This window comes from Sceloporus occidentalis, unplaced genomic scaffold (genome assembly GCF_023333645.1).
Source record: "Sceloporus occidentalis isolate IW3139 unplaced genomic scaffold, rSceOcc1.0.p SCAF_3, whole genome shotgun sequence".
Lineage (NCBI taxonomy): Eukaryota > Metazoa > Chordata > Lepidosauria > Squamata > Phrynosomatidae > Sceloporus > Sceloporus occidentalis.
In genome coordinates this window covers 172,072,843-172,089,912 of record NW_028316983.1, presented here as the reverse complement: position 1 = coordinate 172,089,912, position 17,070 = coordinate 172,072,843, and the positions used below count along the sequence as shown (strand labels likewise).

The window sequence follows — 17,070 nt, the reverse complement described above, 5'->3', positions numbered from 1 at the left end:
AAATTGTATAGGAGTTATTTCCATATAAAACTGCCATTAAAGTCTATTACCATATCAGAAGTAAAAGTTGCAGGGAACCTCTGGATACTACTAGATATGTCTCTAAAGAATAGGCAGCAGAACATGGAAAGAAGGAAAGAAAAGCTGATGTATCGCAGCCATTTAGGATTTATTTATTTATCTTGTCAAACTTTATTTATTAGAAGCTTTATTTAAATGTAATAGCTGTGGGGTTTTTGTTTTGTTTTGTTTTTTGCCTGTGTGAATATGCACAAAATACACATTAGTTTAGTTTTACCAGCCTCATATAGATGTAGTGGATACTGAGTGAGATATTCCATGAATGCAGCAAAATACAACTGTGTCTAATGCTGCATTGGTTACTATGTGAATAAATAACCTCAGAGCTTGGATGGAAGGCAGAGAAAATTGTGGCAAGTCAGATGGTAATGTTCAGCCATGTTTCAGGGCTTGCCAGTTCCAAAGCTCTAAATCTCACAACAAATGTCATGTTTAACTCATTAGCTATCCTTGTGTTAGCTGCTTACTATTTTGAGTTTCCTCTACAGCAGAAATGTTAATTTAACAATAGGAACAGTATCAAACCATGTACCTAAAGGGGAAAGAAGTCTGGGTTGAAATAATGGCATTAATCTGTCCTGTTGCTTTCACACTGTTGTTAGTGGACACCCCTAAAAGCTTCCATGTTGGAAAAGATTGAAATATTGTTTCACTAGGCTTGTTTAGGATGCTTTTAAGCAAGAAGATGGTATTGGAATTCTGTTTTGAACCTAATGCCCTGCTAGAAAAATCTCTATGTGAGAACCTGTTGTAGACAGACAACACAGCATATCCTTACAAAGCAGAACCAAACCATTGCTATTTCTCTATATCACCTGGCTCAGCTGGACTTAACTGTTTCTATAAATCAAAAGGCATAGCTAGTATGGATGTGTTCAGGATATTTACACCAGCAATTGGGAACCTGTGAAACTCGAGATGTTCTTAGATTCTGGTCCCTATTGGCAGTTTCCAGACTTGTTGTAAAGGATCCTCAGGTTTCAGGTGTTCCATCAAGATGGAGAGTACAAAGATATTCACCAACATACTTCCACACAAAAAATTGCTCCTGGTTATCCCAGTTTTTTTCACTGAAGCATTCCAAAAGAAGGCATTCTTTCTTTACTCCTAATTATTTTTCTGCCTGTCCCTGCTATAAAGAGAGGAAGAAATGAAATGCTGACATTTTTTCTGTCAAGCTTCTTTCTGTCTGCATAGAGGCCAACTTGTTGCTCATGGGCTTTTACCTTTTTAAAAAAGAAATAAGATTTATTATAATAATTATTGAATGGAATGCTGTGATCATGGATCAAAGAAAATAATTTTTCAGAGTTTGAAATGAGCATAATAAATAAATCAACAAAATAAACAAAATTATTTTATAGATATGGATGCTAACAGGAGATAAACTGGAAACTGCCACTTGTATTGCCAAAAGCTCCCACTTAGTTTCCAGAACACAAGATATTCATATTTTCAGACCTGTAAGTATATCTACCAATATCTTATTTATCTTAACCATAGGAATGCCTTCAGGTCATTTCTGACCTATAGCGATTAGCCTGCTATATAGTCTTATTTATTAGTGTGCATTTATTAGTTTTCTGTCAAGGTGATATATATGGAATTGGAAAGAATTGGAAATATAACAGAAATATCACATAAACTTCCTAAGGTGTCCCTTGTTAGATATGCTTTTTAGATCTAATATTTATATCTGTTGACTCATGTACCATTGTTCCTCCACATTTGTGGATTACGTATTTACGGATTTGATTATTCATTGATTACTGTATTTGTTGCCATCATGACTGCTGTCCTATAAGTGACAGGGGGGAAATAGCTCTCTCTAGACATTTTTAGGTCTTCCAGAATGATTCTATGATCAGCTTCTCCTGGAGGCACTGGAGGACCTAGAAATATCTAGTGAATTGTTCTCTCAAGTTAAAAAAAATGTAGCATCCTGCATTCGTGGTCTTTTCCACTTTCTCTGGAATCCTGTGCCCCAATCCCTGCGAAAGAAATAGACTGACTGTACATTGCATTGGTGTGTGTACAAGTACCATTACCTTCACAGGCCACAGAAGCAAGAAATATGTAGAGAAATATTCAGTTGTACCTGAACTCCATGTAAGATGAAAACTGAAATGTGTTAAAAGATGCTTGGCATCTTCCCAGCTACATGGAGAACCTTTTCCCTAAATTTAGTTTGCAATTAGTGACATGTATGACATTCACTTTTGAATCTCCTGATGCTTCCTTTATAACATGGAGGGGGGGCATTAGTTTAGGGTTGGAGATCTAGAAGAGAGAGGCTTTTGTCCCATGCCATTATCCTGTTCTAATCCCTCCTCTTCTCTTAGGCCCTCCCTCAAAAAACGTACCCATTCACATGTTTCTTATAAATGTATTTGGAAAATGATGTGGTGAATCTTATTTATTGAGCTACAATCCTAATCCATTTTGAAGGCACCTTCATCTTTTTTCCCTGTCCCTTTTTTAAAAGGAAATATGGATTCCTTCACTGATCTCCACCATCTTATCCGGTCTGTCCCTAAGAATTCTTAGTACTAGAACTAGCATCTTTTTAAAGGAGTTATGTTAATAAATCATTCTAATCTGTGAATACCAAATGGTCCTCAAATTCATTTACCACATAGCTCACAACTATTAGTTTTGAACTACCATGGCATGGCAAGTCTTTGCCTGTTTCCAAGCTGGTTTTAATTTTTACAGCCCTAAATTGTTGGAGGCTAAGATATTATTCTGATGATTTACAAATTATGTAGATAGCACTCCCATTACGTCTCTGCCTCCCATGAAAAAAATTCTTGAATTACAGAAGTGCTAATACTTCAAGTCCAAATACTTCAGAAGGGAAACTTACAAATGTTAAATATACAGCTCTGTTTTGCACATAAAAGTTAGCTTTCAACTCAGTACACACACGCACGACAGTATTTGTTGGTTTGTGCCTTCAAGTCATTTTTGACTTATGGCAATCCTAAGGCAAACCTATCATGGGGTTCTCTTGGCAAGATTTGGTCAGAGGAGGTTTGCCCTTGCCTTTCCCTGAGGCTGAGAGCATATGACTTGCCCAAGGTCACCCGGTGGGTTTCATAGCTGAGGTGGGAATCGAACCCTTCAGAATCACAGTCCAATGCTCATGTAACTGACATGATATGTATCTTTAATTTCATCATGTTAGTACTGAATTTAAACAAAATGTTTCATATTCTTTGAGTGATCACATATTAGTATATTCTGTATTCTAAATTAGCACATCCCCAGAAATAATTATTTGAATACAATTTACATGTAAATACAATTTGTTTTGAAACATCAGAATGGCAAATTAGGTTCTGTAAACTCCAATTTGTTCTTAAATTATTATTAATGGTTCTGTCAAAAATTTAAACCAACTATTATTGACCTTTACAGGTTGTATTATCACAAATTAATTTTTCCTCATCAAAATCTCTTCTGTTTGAGTTAGAATTTTCTTTCTTCAGGTTATTTATGACATTTGTACAGTAAATTAATTCTGAAGGTGTTCCATCATGGAGCACATGAATTATCAGTGCAGGAAACAGAATTGCTGCTGACTACTTTGGTTCAAAATAAATACTCAAATAAAACACCTCAAATATTTACAGTATAACTCTTTTAGAATAAGTCTACATAGTTCATCACTCTTCATAGCAAGTCCCAATGATTTCTCCCAAGTAAATATACATACAGCTAAAATCTTGGTTTTGCACGTAATTGAGGTCCCTGATGTAAACACTGAGAATTCATTTGAGCAACATTTCAGCTCAGTAGAGCTCAGTACAAGCAACATAAATGGAGGAAAGGCTAGTTGGACATACAGGAGACATGTGTGGACCTCCCATTCTCTGCTACTACCTCTGTTTGGACATGTTCCCTTGTACTCATGTTGTTTGAGAATGTGGGAAAAACACTGCTCTCTTGATACAAGAAGGTTTCAGACTGTGAATTAGCAATTCCCTATTGATAAAATGTTATTTTATTATGTCTGCTCCTTTAATTTTAGATGCATTCAGAATCGCTAAACCGGGGCCAAAAGAATAACTTAGATGTCAGATTTCTAATATTTTCAGTATAAAATGAGAAAACAGTAAACTATAGAGGGCCCTTGATATCCTCTGGGATTTGGTTCCAGGACCCTCCATGGATATCAAAATCCATGGATCCTCAAGTCCCATTAAATACTATGGCATAGTGAAATGGTGTTCCTCATTTTAAAAAATGGCAAAATCAATGTTTTTCAAGCCATGGATAGCTGGATCCATGGATAAAGAATCCATGGATACAGAGGGCTGACTGTATGAGCTACAACAAGTCTTGAGGTTATGCACTCTACTCTCTCCTCTTTTTATATGTTTTTTAGTGTTGTTGGTTTTTTTTTAAGTCTGAAAATGATATTTGTCACCTTCTGCTCTCTTTTCCTTGCCTCCCTTCTCTTTGGAAAACTATGATATAGAAAAACTGCCCAGTTACAATATATTTTGCAACTTCTGCAAAAGCATTGCCCCAGGCACAAGATCCACTTTGATTTCACAGAATGAGTGGGATCAGGGCTGGTTAGTACTTGGAAGGGAATCCACCAGGGAGTACAAGGTACTGTAGGCTATATTCAGAGGAAGCCAATGGCAAACCACCTTCAAATACCTCTTACCTAAGAAAACCTTTGAAATTAATCAGGTCACTGTAATATGACAGCCAACTTGGTACATGTATCACTGGTAGAGAACCACTGCACTGAACTGTGTTTTAGCATTAGGACAACGTTCTGGCATATTTTAAGGAAAGACTGCTAGCAGGGTCAGACAGTGAGAAGCAAACAAATGAGGTTTTGGGAGGAAACTGAAGCTGCACAACCTGTCTTCAGCATTATAGTTCTTATTGTTTCTCAGTGACTTTGCAGTGACTGTTACAGATGTTTGACATGTCTTTTCCCAACTAACAAAGTCGTTGTAAGAGGACTAAAGGAAAAAAAGTTGGAGCTATTCCATTATAATAAAACGGAGTTATACAGAAATATACATAACATGTTCACCTTGAACTTTGGAGTGTTTCTTTTTTAATTAAGGTAACCAGTCGTGGAGAAGCTCATTTAGAGCTAAATGCATTCAGAAGGAAACATGACTGTGCGTTGGTAATATCTGGAGATTCTCTGGAGGTAAGGCCATGGGTTTTGTCAGCTGACAGCAGGGTAAATGTAATTTCTGGAAATGGTTAATTGAACTGCATTTTTGCAGCAGATGTTGAAAAGAGGACCCAAGCAACACTTTTGGGTGAAACAAGTCTGCAATTCGTTTTACATCATAAAACACCTAAAATGAGTGTAACATAAATTGCAGAACAAGTGTATAAACCTCCTTTTGTAGATATTATATTCACTCAAAAAAACTTAATCTTTTCTCCATCTTGAAGGTAAGAAGAGATTCCAGTAAGTAGCAGAACTGTTGTAACAGTTTTGTCATTTCTCAGCTCTGCCAGAACAACATAGAAAGCCCCTCTGAGAGTTGTACTGTCTTTGTTTGATAAATGCTAGTTATAATTTACATAGGCATTGCCATGGGAATGTTTCATGAGAATTATACTTGCAAGGTCTAACAATCACACACACACACAGGCACAGCTTATTTAAGAAATAGCAGTTTTTATCCATCCTCAGCTATCACCACAACATGTCTATCTCTGCTTTAGTTTGTTATTGCCTTGCTTTTTACAATTTTTTTTTGGGGGGGGGGGTGTTAGATTTCCCCATGCCAAGTACCAAAGGGGTCACAGATATCAGGGACCATCTGACCAGACTGCATAGTGCATTTGAGAAGTGATGATAAAACTGAGAAGGAGTTGCAGGTCACTGTAATAAGCTGTCCACAATTTTGTTTTCTGTCTGCAAACAAAGGGCTACTGGTGCAATAACATATAGGACTTTGTACAATTTTCAGTAAGATTTCATTAACACCTTCTGCAAGACCCAATTCTGTGTTACTAGATTAAAATTAGAAGTACTAAATAAAGAAATATGTTTTCATTCTAACTCACTCCTATTTCATAGAGAGTAGAATAAATGATAAGGAAAGAAAGCACTCTTAAAACAATGATGAATCAAAAATGAAGCAATTGAGGATTGAATATCATGTGGCATACATTCTGTGGCCTGCTTGCTTTACTTTCACAGCACTGAAATGACTTGACAAATCTGATTTCAAATATCTTTCCTCTTTGTTCAAGGCAATATTCATTCCAGTCTTAAGTTATCTTAAAATGGACCAGGTTATACATTGTAGGGAGGACATGCAAAGGCTGCATACACCTTCTTCCTGTCACAGTTATTTCCATTGCTGAAGAAGCAAGCTGCTTAACCTTCATAGCTCTTTGTCTTTTCAACAGTGGAAGCATGTTCTGTTCTGGATGTGCCTGCTGTTTCTTTGGATTCTAGTCATAGCCTGTGGTAAATACCAATATAATGACTGAAAAGTTATCCAACTTTGCCTGAATGTTGAAACTAAAAATACCATTGGAGTTCTGTTGAGTACTAAACCACCAATTTCAATCTAAATGTGTTTCTTTTGTAGGTCTGTTTGAAGTACTATGAGCATGAATTTGTAGAACTAGCATGTCAGTGTCCGGCTGTCGTATGCTGTCGATGCTCTCCCACCCAAAAAGCCCACATTGTAAAATTGTTGCAACAGCATACAGGAAAACGTACATGTGCAATAGGCAAGTATCCATTGTGGTTTTATTTCTGTTGGCAAACTAGTCAGAGAGTGGTCATTCTTGTTGACAAACTAGTAAAGTGAGAGGTTGATCACAATATCCAAAAATAAATTCAAAGTAGAATTAAAGATAGTATGATAAGAACATTTAAATAATGATACTTGAGGTAAAGCTTAACTTTAATTATTTTTTTAAAAAAATTAGGGAACAATCACTAACTAGCATTTGAAACTATCCAGTACACCCTTTACTCCCCCATAGCAAGCAAATCCACTGTGCCCCATGCCTAGCTGAAACACACAAAGAAATAATATATTGTCTTAACTCAGGTTCTGTTTTTATTGAGTCACCTAGTATACAACTGTGCCTAGACAATACAATTCAGAGGGGCAAAAGTGTGTTGCTTGGATCTGCCCAGAGACAGTGTCAGCTGATAGTGATTTTCTCCAAAATAGCAATATAACAGACTTCGATCTCAGTCATGTAGTAGGCAAACTAATTGAAGCATGCCTACACTGTGGCCCTTGAATATTCAGTAAGGATTTGCTGCCTGTTTCAGAATTACGCAAGTAGTGTTTTTGAAGTCATTAACAAAACGATCATCTTATGTCTGGATAGATTTTCTCAATTTCTGTTATAGGAAATCAGAAATTGCTGAGTCAGAGAGATAGAATATGTAATAGATTTCTTTCTTAAACATTGAAGCTATTTTTGTTGTAACTTCTAATTTATATAGCTCATTCAGTTAGTTCATAGTGAAGCTAAATAGTATAGAAGCTTGCCATGCCACTCTAAAACGTAACTGGATATTTCACATTTTTCAGGTGATGGAGGAAATGATGTTAGTATGATCCAGGCAGCAGACTGTGGAATTGGAATTGAAGGAAAGGTATAATATTTGCAGATTAGATCAAATGCGCACATAGTAATGTGTTGGAATCAGTGCGTTAAAGTGGGCGAAGATTCAGTACCACTTCAGGAACCTTACATTCACAAAGCAGAACTTTTCTCTCCTCGCTTCCCATGCAGACCACTGTCCACACCTCCCTATCTTTTCTCCAGAGAATTTCCAACTCCTCAGAGGAGATTGGGTGGTGCAGAGAACTACACAGGGGACCGCAAACTCCCATTTCATTGATGGAAGCTACTAAGGGAAGCTGATCGGAAATACTAATTGGATACAACTGCAAAAGAACATGAATCTATATGAAAAGCTATCATAGACTTATAACAAGGGATTTGGATCATGGATAACCCCAGTTAACTTCTCTATTAAATTTGTAATTTTTGTTGTCAACTTTGACTGGGGGTGATGATGTTTTTTGTTAGCTGTCTTTTGATTTGTATATTTGGCCTCCCCTCAATTAAATGTGTGGATACTTTTAAAACTTAAAAATCAATTAAAAAATTTAAGAGTACATGTATAGTGTGTGTGTGTGTGTGTGTGTGTGTGTGTGTGTGTGTGTGTATCTACTTTATTAGTTGTTTTGTAATAGAAAAGTTGGTGGTTGGGTATAAAAATTCACTGCTTCAGTTTCTCTGGAGTGATACTAATTGTTTAATATGCTGATAAACTAATACTTTATAAATTGCTAATATTTTCAATTTGTCATTTTATTATTAGGAAGGGAAACAAGCTTCCTTGGCTGCTGATTTTTCTATTACACAGTTTAAACACATTGGCAGACTGCTGATGGTACATGGTCGAAATAGTTATAAAAGATCAGCAGCACTTGGTCAATTTGTCATGCACAGAGGCCTTATTATTTCAACTATGCAGGTATTTAATTCATTTTGCTTACATGAAGAATAGTGTATAGAATGTTTTGCTCTATGTATTTTAATTATTTCCACTGCTACGTATTATAGTAATAATCCAGACTTTCCTCTTTTTCTAGGCTGTGTTTTCGTCAGTCTTCTATTTTGCATCTGTCCCTCTATACCAGGGTTTCTTAATGGTAGGGTAAGTAGCAGTGTTCTGGTTTTGAAGTTTCAAAGACTGTGATGATGTCTAATAGGCACTAGATTCCTCCTATAGTTCAGGTTAATGAGCCGAAGTGTAACATTCATTGGGTATTCACTGAAATCTTTACATGTAAGCATGTCCCTCAGTGGAATATTTATTTTAGAAAAAACATGGCAAAACTGTCACAACATTTTCATACATGTGCATCAGGTAAGTGTGTAGTGTTCAATTTATGTTTACTGAATTTATGTGCACCAGCCCAGTTTTCACTGGGTTCCGTCTCACTAAATGTACTGAGGCAGTGAAAGTATACGACAGACATGAAGAAAGTGTGGACCATGGATATCATTCATCCTTTTTGGGGGAGGGAACACTCAAGCTGCCAACATCTAACAAGTCCCTCATGTGGTGATTCAATTTGGTAGCATTGTTTAATGGCAAGTTGTGGCTAGATTGCTTGCCAAGAAAGATTGGTGCATGCCCTGACCTTCTTCCATCCCTAAATGACACCTTTAATGAGGTGCTGCCATTGAGAGTTCCCTCCCTCATTCTCTTCTGATCTTCTTCAACAACAGATTGAGTAAGCTCTCCCTTGCTCTCCCCTTCAACCTTTTCTCCCCTTTCTCTTTCTCCACTCTATGCCACCTGCAAAGATAACCTACCAACTAGCTTCTTCCTGAATGCCTGCGTCAATGAGTCTTCAGAGATCCTGGGAGTTTGGACAACCAAGAGATCCTGGAGAAATAGGCAGCTAAGGACACAACACAGACAGATACTGTATTCACCCTTTCCCCCTTCCACAGAGCCTGTTTTGAAAACCCATAGATCCAGGCATTCAGGAAATTACCAGCTTTTATTGGCAGTGTTTGTTTCTTTGACTTCAGAGAAGGTGGCAGTGGAGGAAGGCGGGGAAGGAGTGCTTGTTTGTTCACTTGCTTTGCTGCACAAACAGGGAGGGAACACTCAGTTCCTTTGCTGGTGTAGGACATTATGGTTTTTGATTGTTGAAAAGAAAAATACCTAAAGTGAGAGCAACACAATCTGTAGTTTCCAATAACACTAAAATTGTGTTGTGAATTTTGGATTTTAGGGGGGATTTTGGAATACTTGCATATATATATAATGAGCTATTTTGGAGATGGGACCTATGTCTAAACAAAAAATCCATTTGTGTTTCATGTACACTTTATACACATAGCCTGAAGGTAATTTTGTGCATGGAACAAATTTTGTGTATTTTGAACACCAGAAAGCAAAGTTGTCACTATCTCAGACATCCATGTGGACAGTTTTGGAGTATTTTAGATTTTGAATTTCCAGATAAGGAGTGCTCAATGTATGTGTGCGTGTGCATGTCTGTGTAAAACATTATGTACATTAAAAGTACTTCTTCCCTATAGGTATGCAACTATATACACTATGTTTCCAGTCTTTTCCTTAGTATTGGATCAAGATGTGAAACCAGAAATGGCACTGTTATATCCAGAACTTTACAAAGACCTTACTAAGGTATGAATATTCAGTATGAAACACATAGGATGTAGATAAAATATCACAATCCTTGAACTTTGTTCTTACCAGTATGCTTTTGTTTGTTTTTGTATGCCTTCAAGTTGTTTCTGACTTATGGTAACCCTAAGGCAAACCTATCATGGGGGTTTCTTGACAAGTTTCTTGCCTTTGCCATCCTCTGAGGCTGAGAGAGTGTGACTTGCCCGGTGAATTTCATGGCTGAGCAGGGATTAGAATCCTGTTCTCCAAAGCCACACTCATATCACTATACCACACCAGCTCCTTCTTATCAGTATAGGGAATGCCATTATTATTCATCTTAGATTTCTAGAAAAAAATAGTTCACTAGATTCAAGGTGGCATTTTCTGTGCCCACTGAAAGAGCTGGAAATTGGAGCTTATAAGTATATATGTATAGAACTCTTCTGTAACTTAGCTGTTAAGTCCCACTAAAATCAGTGGAAGACTTAGTTTCTCGTGAAATCTATAGCAGTAAAGTAGATTTAACCTGATTTAGATCTAAAGCCATGAGAACATTGGAGAAGTACAGCTATCATGACACCATATAAACTACCACATGTATTGTTTCATAAAACTTTTCAGCAATGTTTATATATTGAAACTGCCTTCATATGCATATTGCTTTGGATATGAACAACCTTTTCTAAAATAACTATGTGACCTGTCTTCATTGTTTTTAGGGGAGATCTTTGTCATTTAAAACCTTCCTCATCTGGGTTTTAATCAGTATTTACCAAGGTAGGATAACTACTTTTTGGTTTTGTCCCTAGGTTACATAATTTTTTTGTCTTCTAGCAATACTTTTCAAGCTTCACAGTTAAACATACTTATTTATATCTTGCCCTATAGCCATAAGATCTCAGGATGGTGGCAAGGGAAGTAGCAGGAAGCTTGTACATTTGCAAAAATCTTTTTTGTCAGAAATAAGATGCGTGATTTGGAGAGCAAGGGAGCAGGCATTGAAATGGGGATAAGGAGGTACAGAGTGGAGAGAGATAGTGATATAATTGTGGAAGGGGGAAGAAACACATGATGTTGGTTGCCTCCAAAATGTCCCACACATAAAATAGTCTGGGTAGCCTTGGCAACAGACCCCCTGGGTGAGAAATGTTGCCACTTCATGCCAGGTTGGTATATGAAAAAACAATCATCCAGAACCTGATCATGGATGTAAAACATCCGGAGAGAAACTGGCTGAGTGGTTAATGAGAGAGGTGAATGCCTCCCTGCAGCAAATAAATGTTCCATTCTGCTGAAAAAAAGTTATGGTGAGTTGTTTGCTTTAAAACCCCCAAAAGCCTACGTGAACCCTCCACTAGGTAATTATTGGCCAGTTTGGGGGGCAAAATAGGAAAGCCACTGGTTGAGTTAGGTATATTATATAATTTCTGTATAACATCACCATTAGTTGCTCTAGCTATAGCTTCAGAATCATCTTTGAGACAGTTCTCTACAGAGTACATTTCTGTACTCTAATCAGGAAGTTGCCACCTCATAAACTACTGCATGGTGGGCTGGTCTCAGGAACATCAACTGACAAAGTCTACCTGAGCCTCTAGTGATAGAGATGGATATATGAATATTACCAAGTGCTGCACCTGCTTCCTCAGGCAAGTGCAATCGCAAATACATTTTCACTCTGTTCATGAGTCCCTTTCACACATTTCGTTACATAGATTCCATGAATACATAGCAGGAAGACCAAAATTATTCCACCTAGCCATATCCCTGGTGTAAATCAACTGCTCTATCACATGCCCTCTATCTATAGGGTCAAAATGCCTGCACAATGTGGATTCTCAGTCAGGTGGGAACCTGCACAAGTAGAAATGCATAACTGCAGGTGTACCTATCTATTGCGGTGAATGTGTCAGCATTTAGGGCATAGCCAAAGAGATGTTACGGTATCAGAAGACCTAACTTATTGCATCATCTGGTGATATTGGGAAAGAAACCCATGAAAGGGGTTAATTTGTGCTTGTATGTTGTGTATTGTACAATAGCTTTCCTTTATACAATGCTTGGAATTCTAGTTCAAGAAATCTGTATCATAATGTTATTTAAAAGCTTTATATTTTTGGCTATAGTCACCATTAAAATGAAAGTAGACTGAAACTTTTAATTAATAATTCTCTCTATGGGCTAGTCCCTTCTCCTGCCCCTTCTGCATTTGCACCTGCCCCCACCCTGGAGCCACCCAGTAAAAATTTTTTCCACAGGGACCTAGGTAGATTGTCCACACAGCTGTCCCTGACATTTTCTCCATTGCCATCTTCATACCTTGGGGACAGATCCCAACCAGAATGTTTTCCTTCCTCTGCTGGTGCACCCATCACTCTGAATGAGGTAAATGAGGTGCCTAGCATGTGATCTGGGCATCTTGCTAGCAGCTGAGAGCCAGAGGCAATGGTACTGCCAAGGAAAGGGGAAACCATTTTAAGGTGACAGCAATAGCAGAGATGCAAACTTTGGGGAAAGTTTTAAAAGTTTCAATGTTTCAAAACTGTGCAATAAAGGAGTATACCCCAAATCTGGGGTAGGTAGGGTCATGTGGCCTTATCACCCCAGATTTATAGAGAGGGCAGGTTTTTAATGCGTTTTTTAAGCAGCATAGACAAGGCCTACAACAAAGACATGTTACTGAAGTGTATTTCTTTGGCATTTACTTTAGCAGCTGCCTTTGAAACATTTAATAATATTTTCAAAATGACTTAAAGCTGTTTAAAAATAAATAATAGTATTTTAACCATTGCTGTTCCAGGAGGACACGGAGGGGGGTGGGGAAACAAGTTAAACAATGAATCTGTAATTAAATGGCTTGCATCTTTCTTAGGTGGAATTCTGATGTATGGAGCTCTTCTGCTTTTTGAGTCTGAATTTGTCCATGTTGTTGCCATTTCGTTCACTGCACTAATCCTGACAGAGCTCTTGATGGTTGCACTTACCATACGAACTTGGCACTGGTTAATGGTGGTAGCCGAAATCTTCAGTCTTTGCTGCTATGTGGCCTCTCTTGCATTTCTAAATGAGTATTTTGGTGAGTAGCTATAGCCTGCATAATGTGTAGTATCTTTTAAGATGCCCTATGTATACAACTGATACTGAAGTAAATATCATAGTTTGGGATAACTCACATTCTCTGTACTAATTTGACCTAGTTCTATTGATCAGTCACCATAGCTGAATTTGAGACAGATTCTTATAAAGAAAAGTCTTTCATTGTAAATAAAATGCTGACTCTTCTGCTAAGAGCTTGCATATACCCAGTAAGATTCCCTCCATTTCCAAAGACAGAAATCCAAGGTCCTGTTGCTCATGCAAGGACTAATAGCCTCTGTCTTTTTTTTCACTAATACAGATTTTAAAAGTAGCCCCAGGATAAAATGTTAAGGGAATAATCTTCAGAACCTCTCTGCTAACCCCTCTCAAACCTTTCAAAGCTTTTTCATACATACTGTTATGTGTATATATATATATTTTCTCTTATTTCTTTGTTTTTTCTATAAATCTGTCCTTTCTTCTTCTACTTACTGGAACAGGTATAGGCAGAGTGTCTTTTGGAGCTTTCTTAGGTAGGTATAATTGCTGTTTTCTTAAAACATAAGGTACCCTAACATAAGGCAAACTCCCCCCCCCCCCGAAAAAAACTAGGAGTAGTAAAAGCTCCCTTTCTTATTTTGGCAGTTCGTAAATGTTTGGGATGGTAACTAATTTATAGATTTGAAAACACTAATTAAATTGTCTAATTTATGATTTACCTATTTAAAACACACAATGAAGTGTGTATCATGAAGAAAAGATGCCCGGTGGCGGGGGGGGGGGGGGTGGAGTAATGAACCTACCAGAGCTCTTAAGATTATCAGGTGAAGGTTTTCTCTTGGTCCTGCTACCGTCATAAGCTCACTTGGTGAGCACATGAGAGAGAGACCCTTCTGACTGGCTCCTTCCACTCTCTGGAACTCACTTCCATGGGAGGCTAGGCTTTCCTTTCAAATACTAAGGTATTTTTGTTTATGCAGACTTTTAATGTGTAAGCAGGGGAGCTTCTGACTGAGATGTGTGCTTTATTTTATTTATTGTTTAACTTTTGTATGTTTTTGATTTTTTTTAATGTGCTGATTTTTAATTGTTTTTAACAAATTCATTTTCAAAATTTACTTTCTTGAGAACTGCCTTGTTTATCAAATTTGGAAATTTATAATACAGTCAGCCCTCTGTATCCATAATGTTTTATCCATGGATTCATTCACTCATGGCTTGAAAATACTCAAAAATATAAACTCCAAAAAGCAAACCTTGATTTTGCTATTTTATATAAAGGACACCATTTTGCTACACCATTCTATTTCTATTAGAATAACAAGCCTGAGTGACAGTCTCTGTCAGTATAGTAGATAATATACATTTAAAGGTATACTGATTTCAGCAGAATATCATATGCTCCAGTTATCATTTGAAGCAAGGATAGTTTTGTCCTGGAAATACACTGCAGCCTATATACTGTTGGTTAGTCCTCCTAGAGTAGACCCATTGAATCATTTGTTGAATACCAGTAATTAGCACATAACTATTGTATATACTCATGTATAAGTCTAGAAATTTTAGTCAAGAACTGGGCTCAAAAAGCCTGATCAACTTATCCATGGGTTAATGTAAGTACTGTTCTCTATGCTTACTTAAAAAAGAAATATCCCCTGGTGAAAGGCAAGAATGTAATCTGTCCTGGAAGCACTGACTCCTCTCTCCTCTCCTACATCCAGGTTTTAGTGTGAGCATATACATTTATGCCTGCTAGAATTTTGCAGGCATACTTCGGCATTGTTACCCTTTGCTTCATCCTTTAGATCCTTTGACCCTAAGTTTTACGCTTGCTTTATCCATGGGCACATCAAAATCCTTAATTTTGCCCCCTAAAACTGCCCCCAGTTTATACATGAGGTTGACATATTTGAGTATACATACAATAAATCACATTGATTCAAGACTAATAATAGCATTCAGGTCTGTATCTTAGCTCTTGATACAAAGACAAGACATCTTGAAATTTCTTTTTTTAAAATGTAGTGTGTAGAAAGGAGAAAGCTGAAGGCAGCATTGATCCCTTCAATGATGGCATGAATCATTGATTTCATTGCAGAATAATCTCAACCCATGTTTAAATTTTGCTTGTTATCCATACTATTTAACTGAAATTGTAGCCCTAATAAAGGCATACTTAAGTGGTTGCTGCATACAGTAAGAAATAATAGCTTCACTATTATAAGTGTATGCTGTTTTCAGAATAAGAAGGAAAGTGTAAGGAGGGTGGGTTCTTTTTTGTTTGTTTGTTTTTAAGAATAGCTACTGGAAATAGGATGCTAGAATGAAAGGTCTTAACCTATTTCCACAGTGGATTTTGAATTGAGCACTTGTTGTAGGCTATATTTCAGAGGAGAAACTTGGCAAAACCACCTCTGCGTATCCCCTGCATTAAAAAACCCTATAAAATGTATAGGGTTGCCATAGGTTGACAGGCAACTTGAAGGCACACACACACACACTTATAACTTGTTATAGAAAGACATTAATAAATAATGAAGAGGGATGCGGTGGCTTAGTGATTAAGACGCCAAATTTAACTATTAGAAGATTGGAAATTTGTCAATTCGAGGCCCGGGTGCTGGCTGCATGATGGGATGAGCTCCCATCACTAGTCCCAGCTTCTGCCAAACTAGCAGTTCGAAAGCATGCAAATACATGTTGATAAATAGGTACCACTTCTCAGTGGGAAGGTAACAGCATTTGGTGCAGTCATGCTGGCCACATGACCACCAGAGCAATCCTTGGACAACGCTGGCTCTTCAGCTTAGTAATGGAGATGAGCACCACCCCTTACAGTCATTTATGACTAGACATTCATGTTGCGGAACTACCTTTACCTTTTTTATAATAAACATTAATAGAGAAACATTTTTAATTCTAAAATTATCTTTAACTGTGTTCACACCATGTTCATTTTCACAAAGGAATCCTGTTTTTAATAGCTTTTCTCAGTTCTTTGTCATGTTTGCCTTTGAACAGTGGCATAGCATTTTCAAATTTCTCATTTTAGTATCACCCAGGACACTGTCGGGACAGATTGATGAAGAAAAATATTTTTAGGGGGAAAGTAGGATAGTGTAGAATTGTGTACTAAAATTATCCAGCTCCAGGCATATTATCATCCTTTCAAAAAGCTTGTGACAGTAGTTGAGTGGTATTTATTGATCTTGCCCATGGACATTTGCCTCTTCTCTGACTTTTATAACGTATTTCTCCCCCTTTTTTTATGCCTGTAGATGTTGCCTTTATCACAACCGTGACCTTCCTGTGGAAAGTGTCAGCCATCACTGTAGTAAGCTGTCTTCCTCTTTATATTCTGAAGTACTTAAAACGTAAATTTTCTCCTCCAAGTTACTCTAAACTTACCTCTTAAAAAATGACTGAACACCTGGTTTTTCCACCAAGATGACTCTAACTAGAAATTGCTTCAAGCGTACTCATTCTACTTCAGTGATAAGTTGAAGAGAGAAAAATAATAACAAGAAAAATGGAGTAACAGAGCACAAAGAAGATGGAAGAATCTGACAGTTACAGTGAAGTTTATTAGCAGAACCATTGAGAATAAATACATTTCATTTTATATGTGGCTTTTTAAAACTTCTCAGTTAGCAGTGCTTCTGAATTTATTTAATTGCTACTGTAAAGGATTTATTCCTGCTGCACTATTTTTCTGTATA

At 37.2% G+C, this 17,070-nt stretch overlaps 1 protein-coding gene across 3 annotated transcripts in view; it reads left to right on the top strand.

Moving 5' to 3' along the window:
• The window catches only part of LOC149317126 (putative phospholipid-transporting ATPase IIB), a 176,518-nt gene extending 159,525 nt beyond the window's left edge, over positions 1-16,993 (top strand). For 2 of the 3 annotated variants that reach the window (XM_089516903.1, XM_089516906.1), the window contains 11 exons: positions 1,446-1,544; positions 5,174-5,263; positions 6,672-6,816; positions 7,638-7,702; positions 8,438-8,593; positions 8,712-8,776; positions 10,180-10,288; positions 10,993-11,050; positions 13,146-13,349; positions 13,852-13,884; positions 16,630-16,993. In XM_089516903.1, coding sequence (XP_089373029.1) covers positions 1,446-1,544; positions 5,174-5,263; positions 6,672-6,816; positions 7,638-7,702; positions 8,438-8,593; positions 8,712-8,776; positions 10,180-10,288; positions 10,993-11,050; positions 13,146-13,349; positions 13,852-13,884; positions 16,630-16,766 — 1,161 coding nt within the window. In that variant the 3' untranslated portion in view covers positions 16,767-16,993. The remainder of the gene's footprint in view (positions 1-1,445; positions 1,545-5,173; positions 5,264-6,671; positions 6,817-7,637; positions 7,703-8,437; positions 8,594-8,711; positions 8,777-10,179; positions 10,289-10,992; positions 11,051-13,145; positions 13,350-13,851; positions 13,885-16,629) is intronic. The other variant, XM_089516905.1, reaches the window with a different exon arrangement.
• Positions 16,994-17,070: the final 77 nt, after the last annotated feature.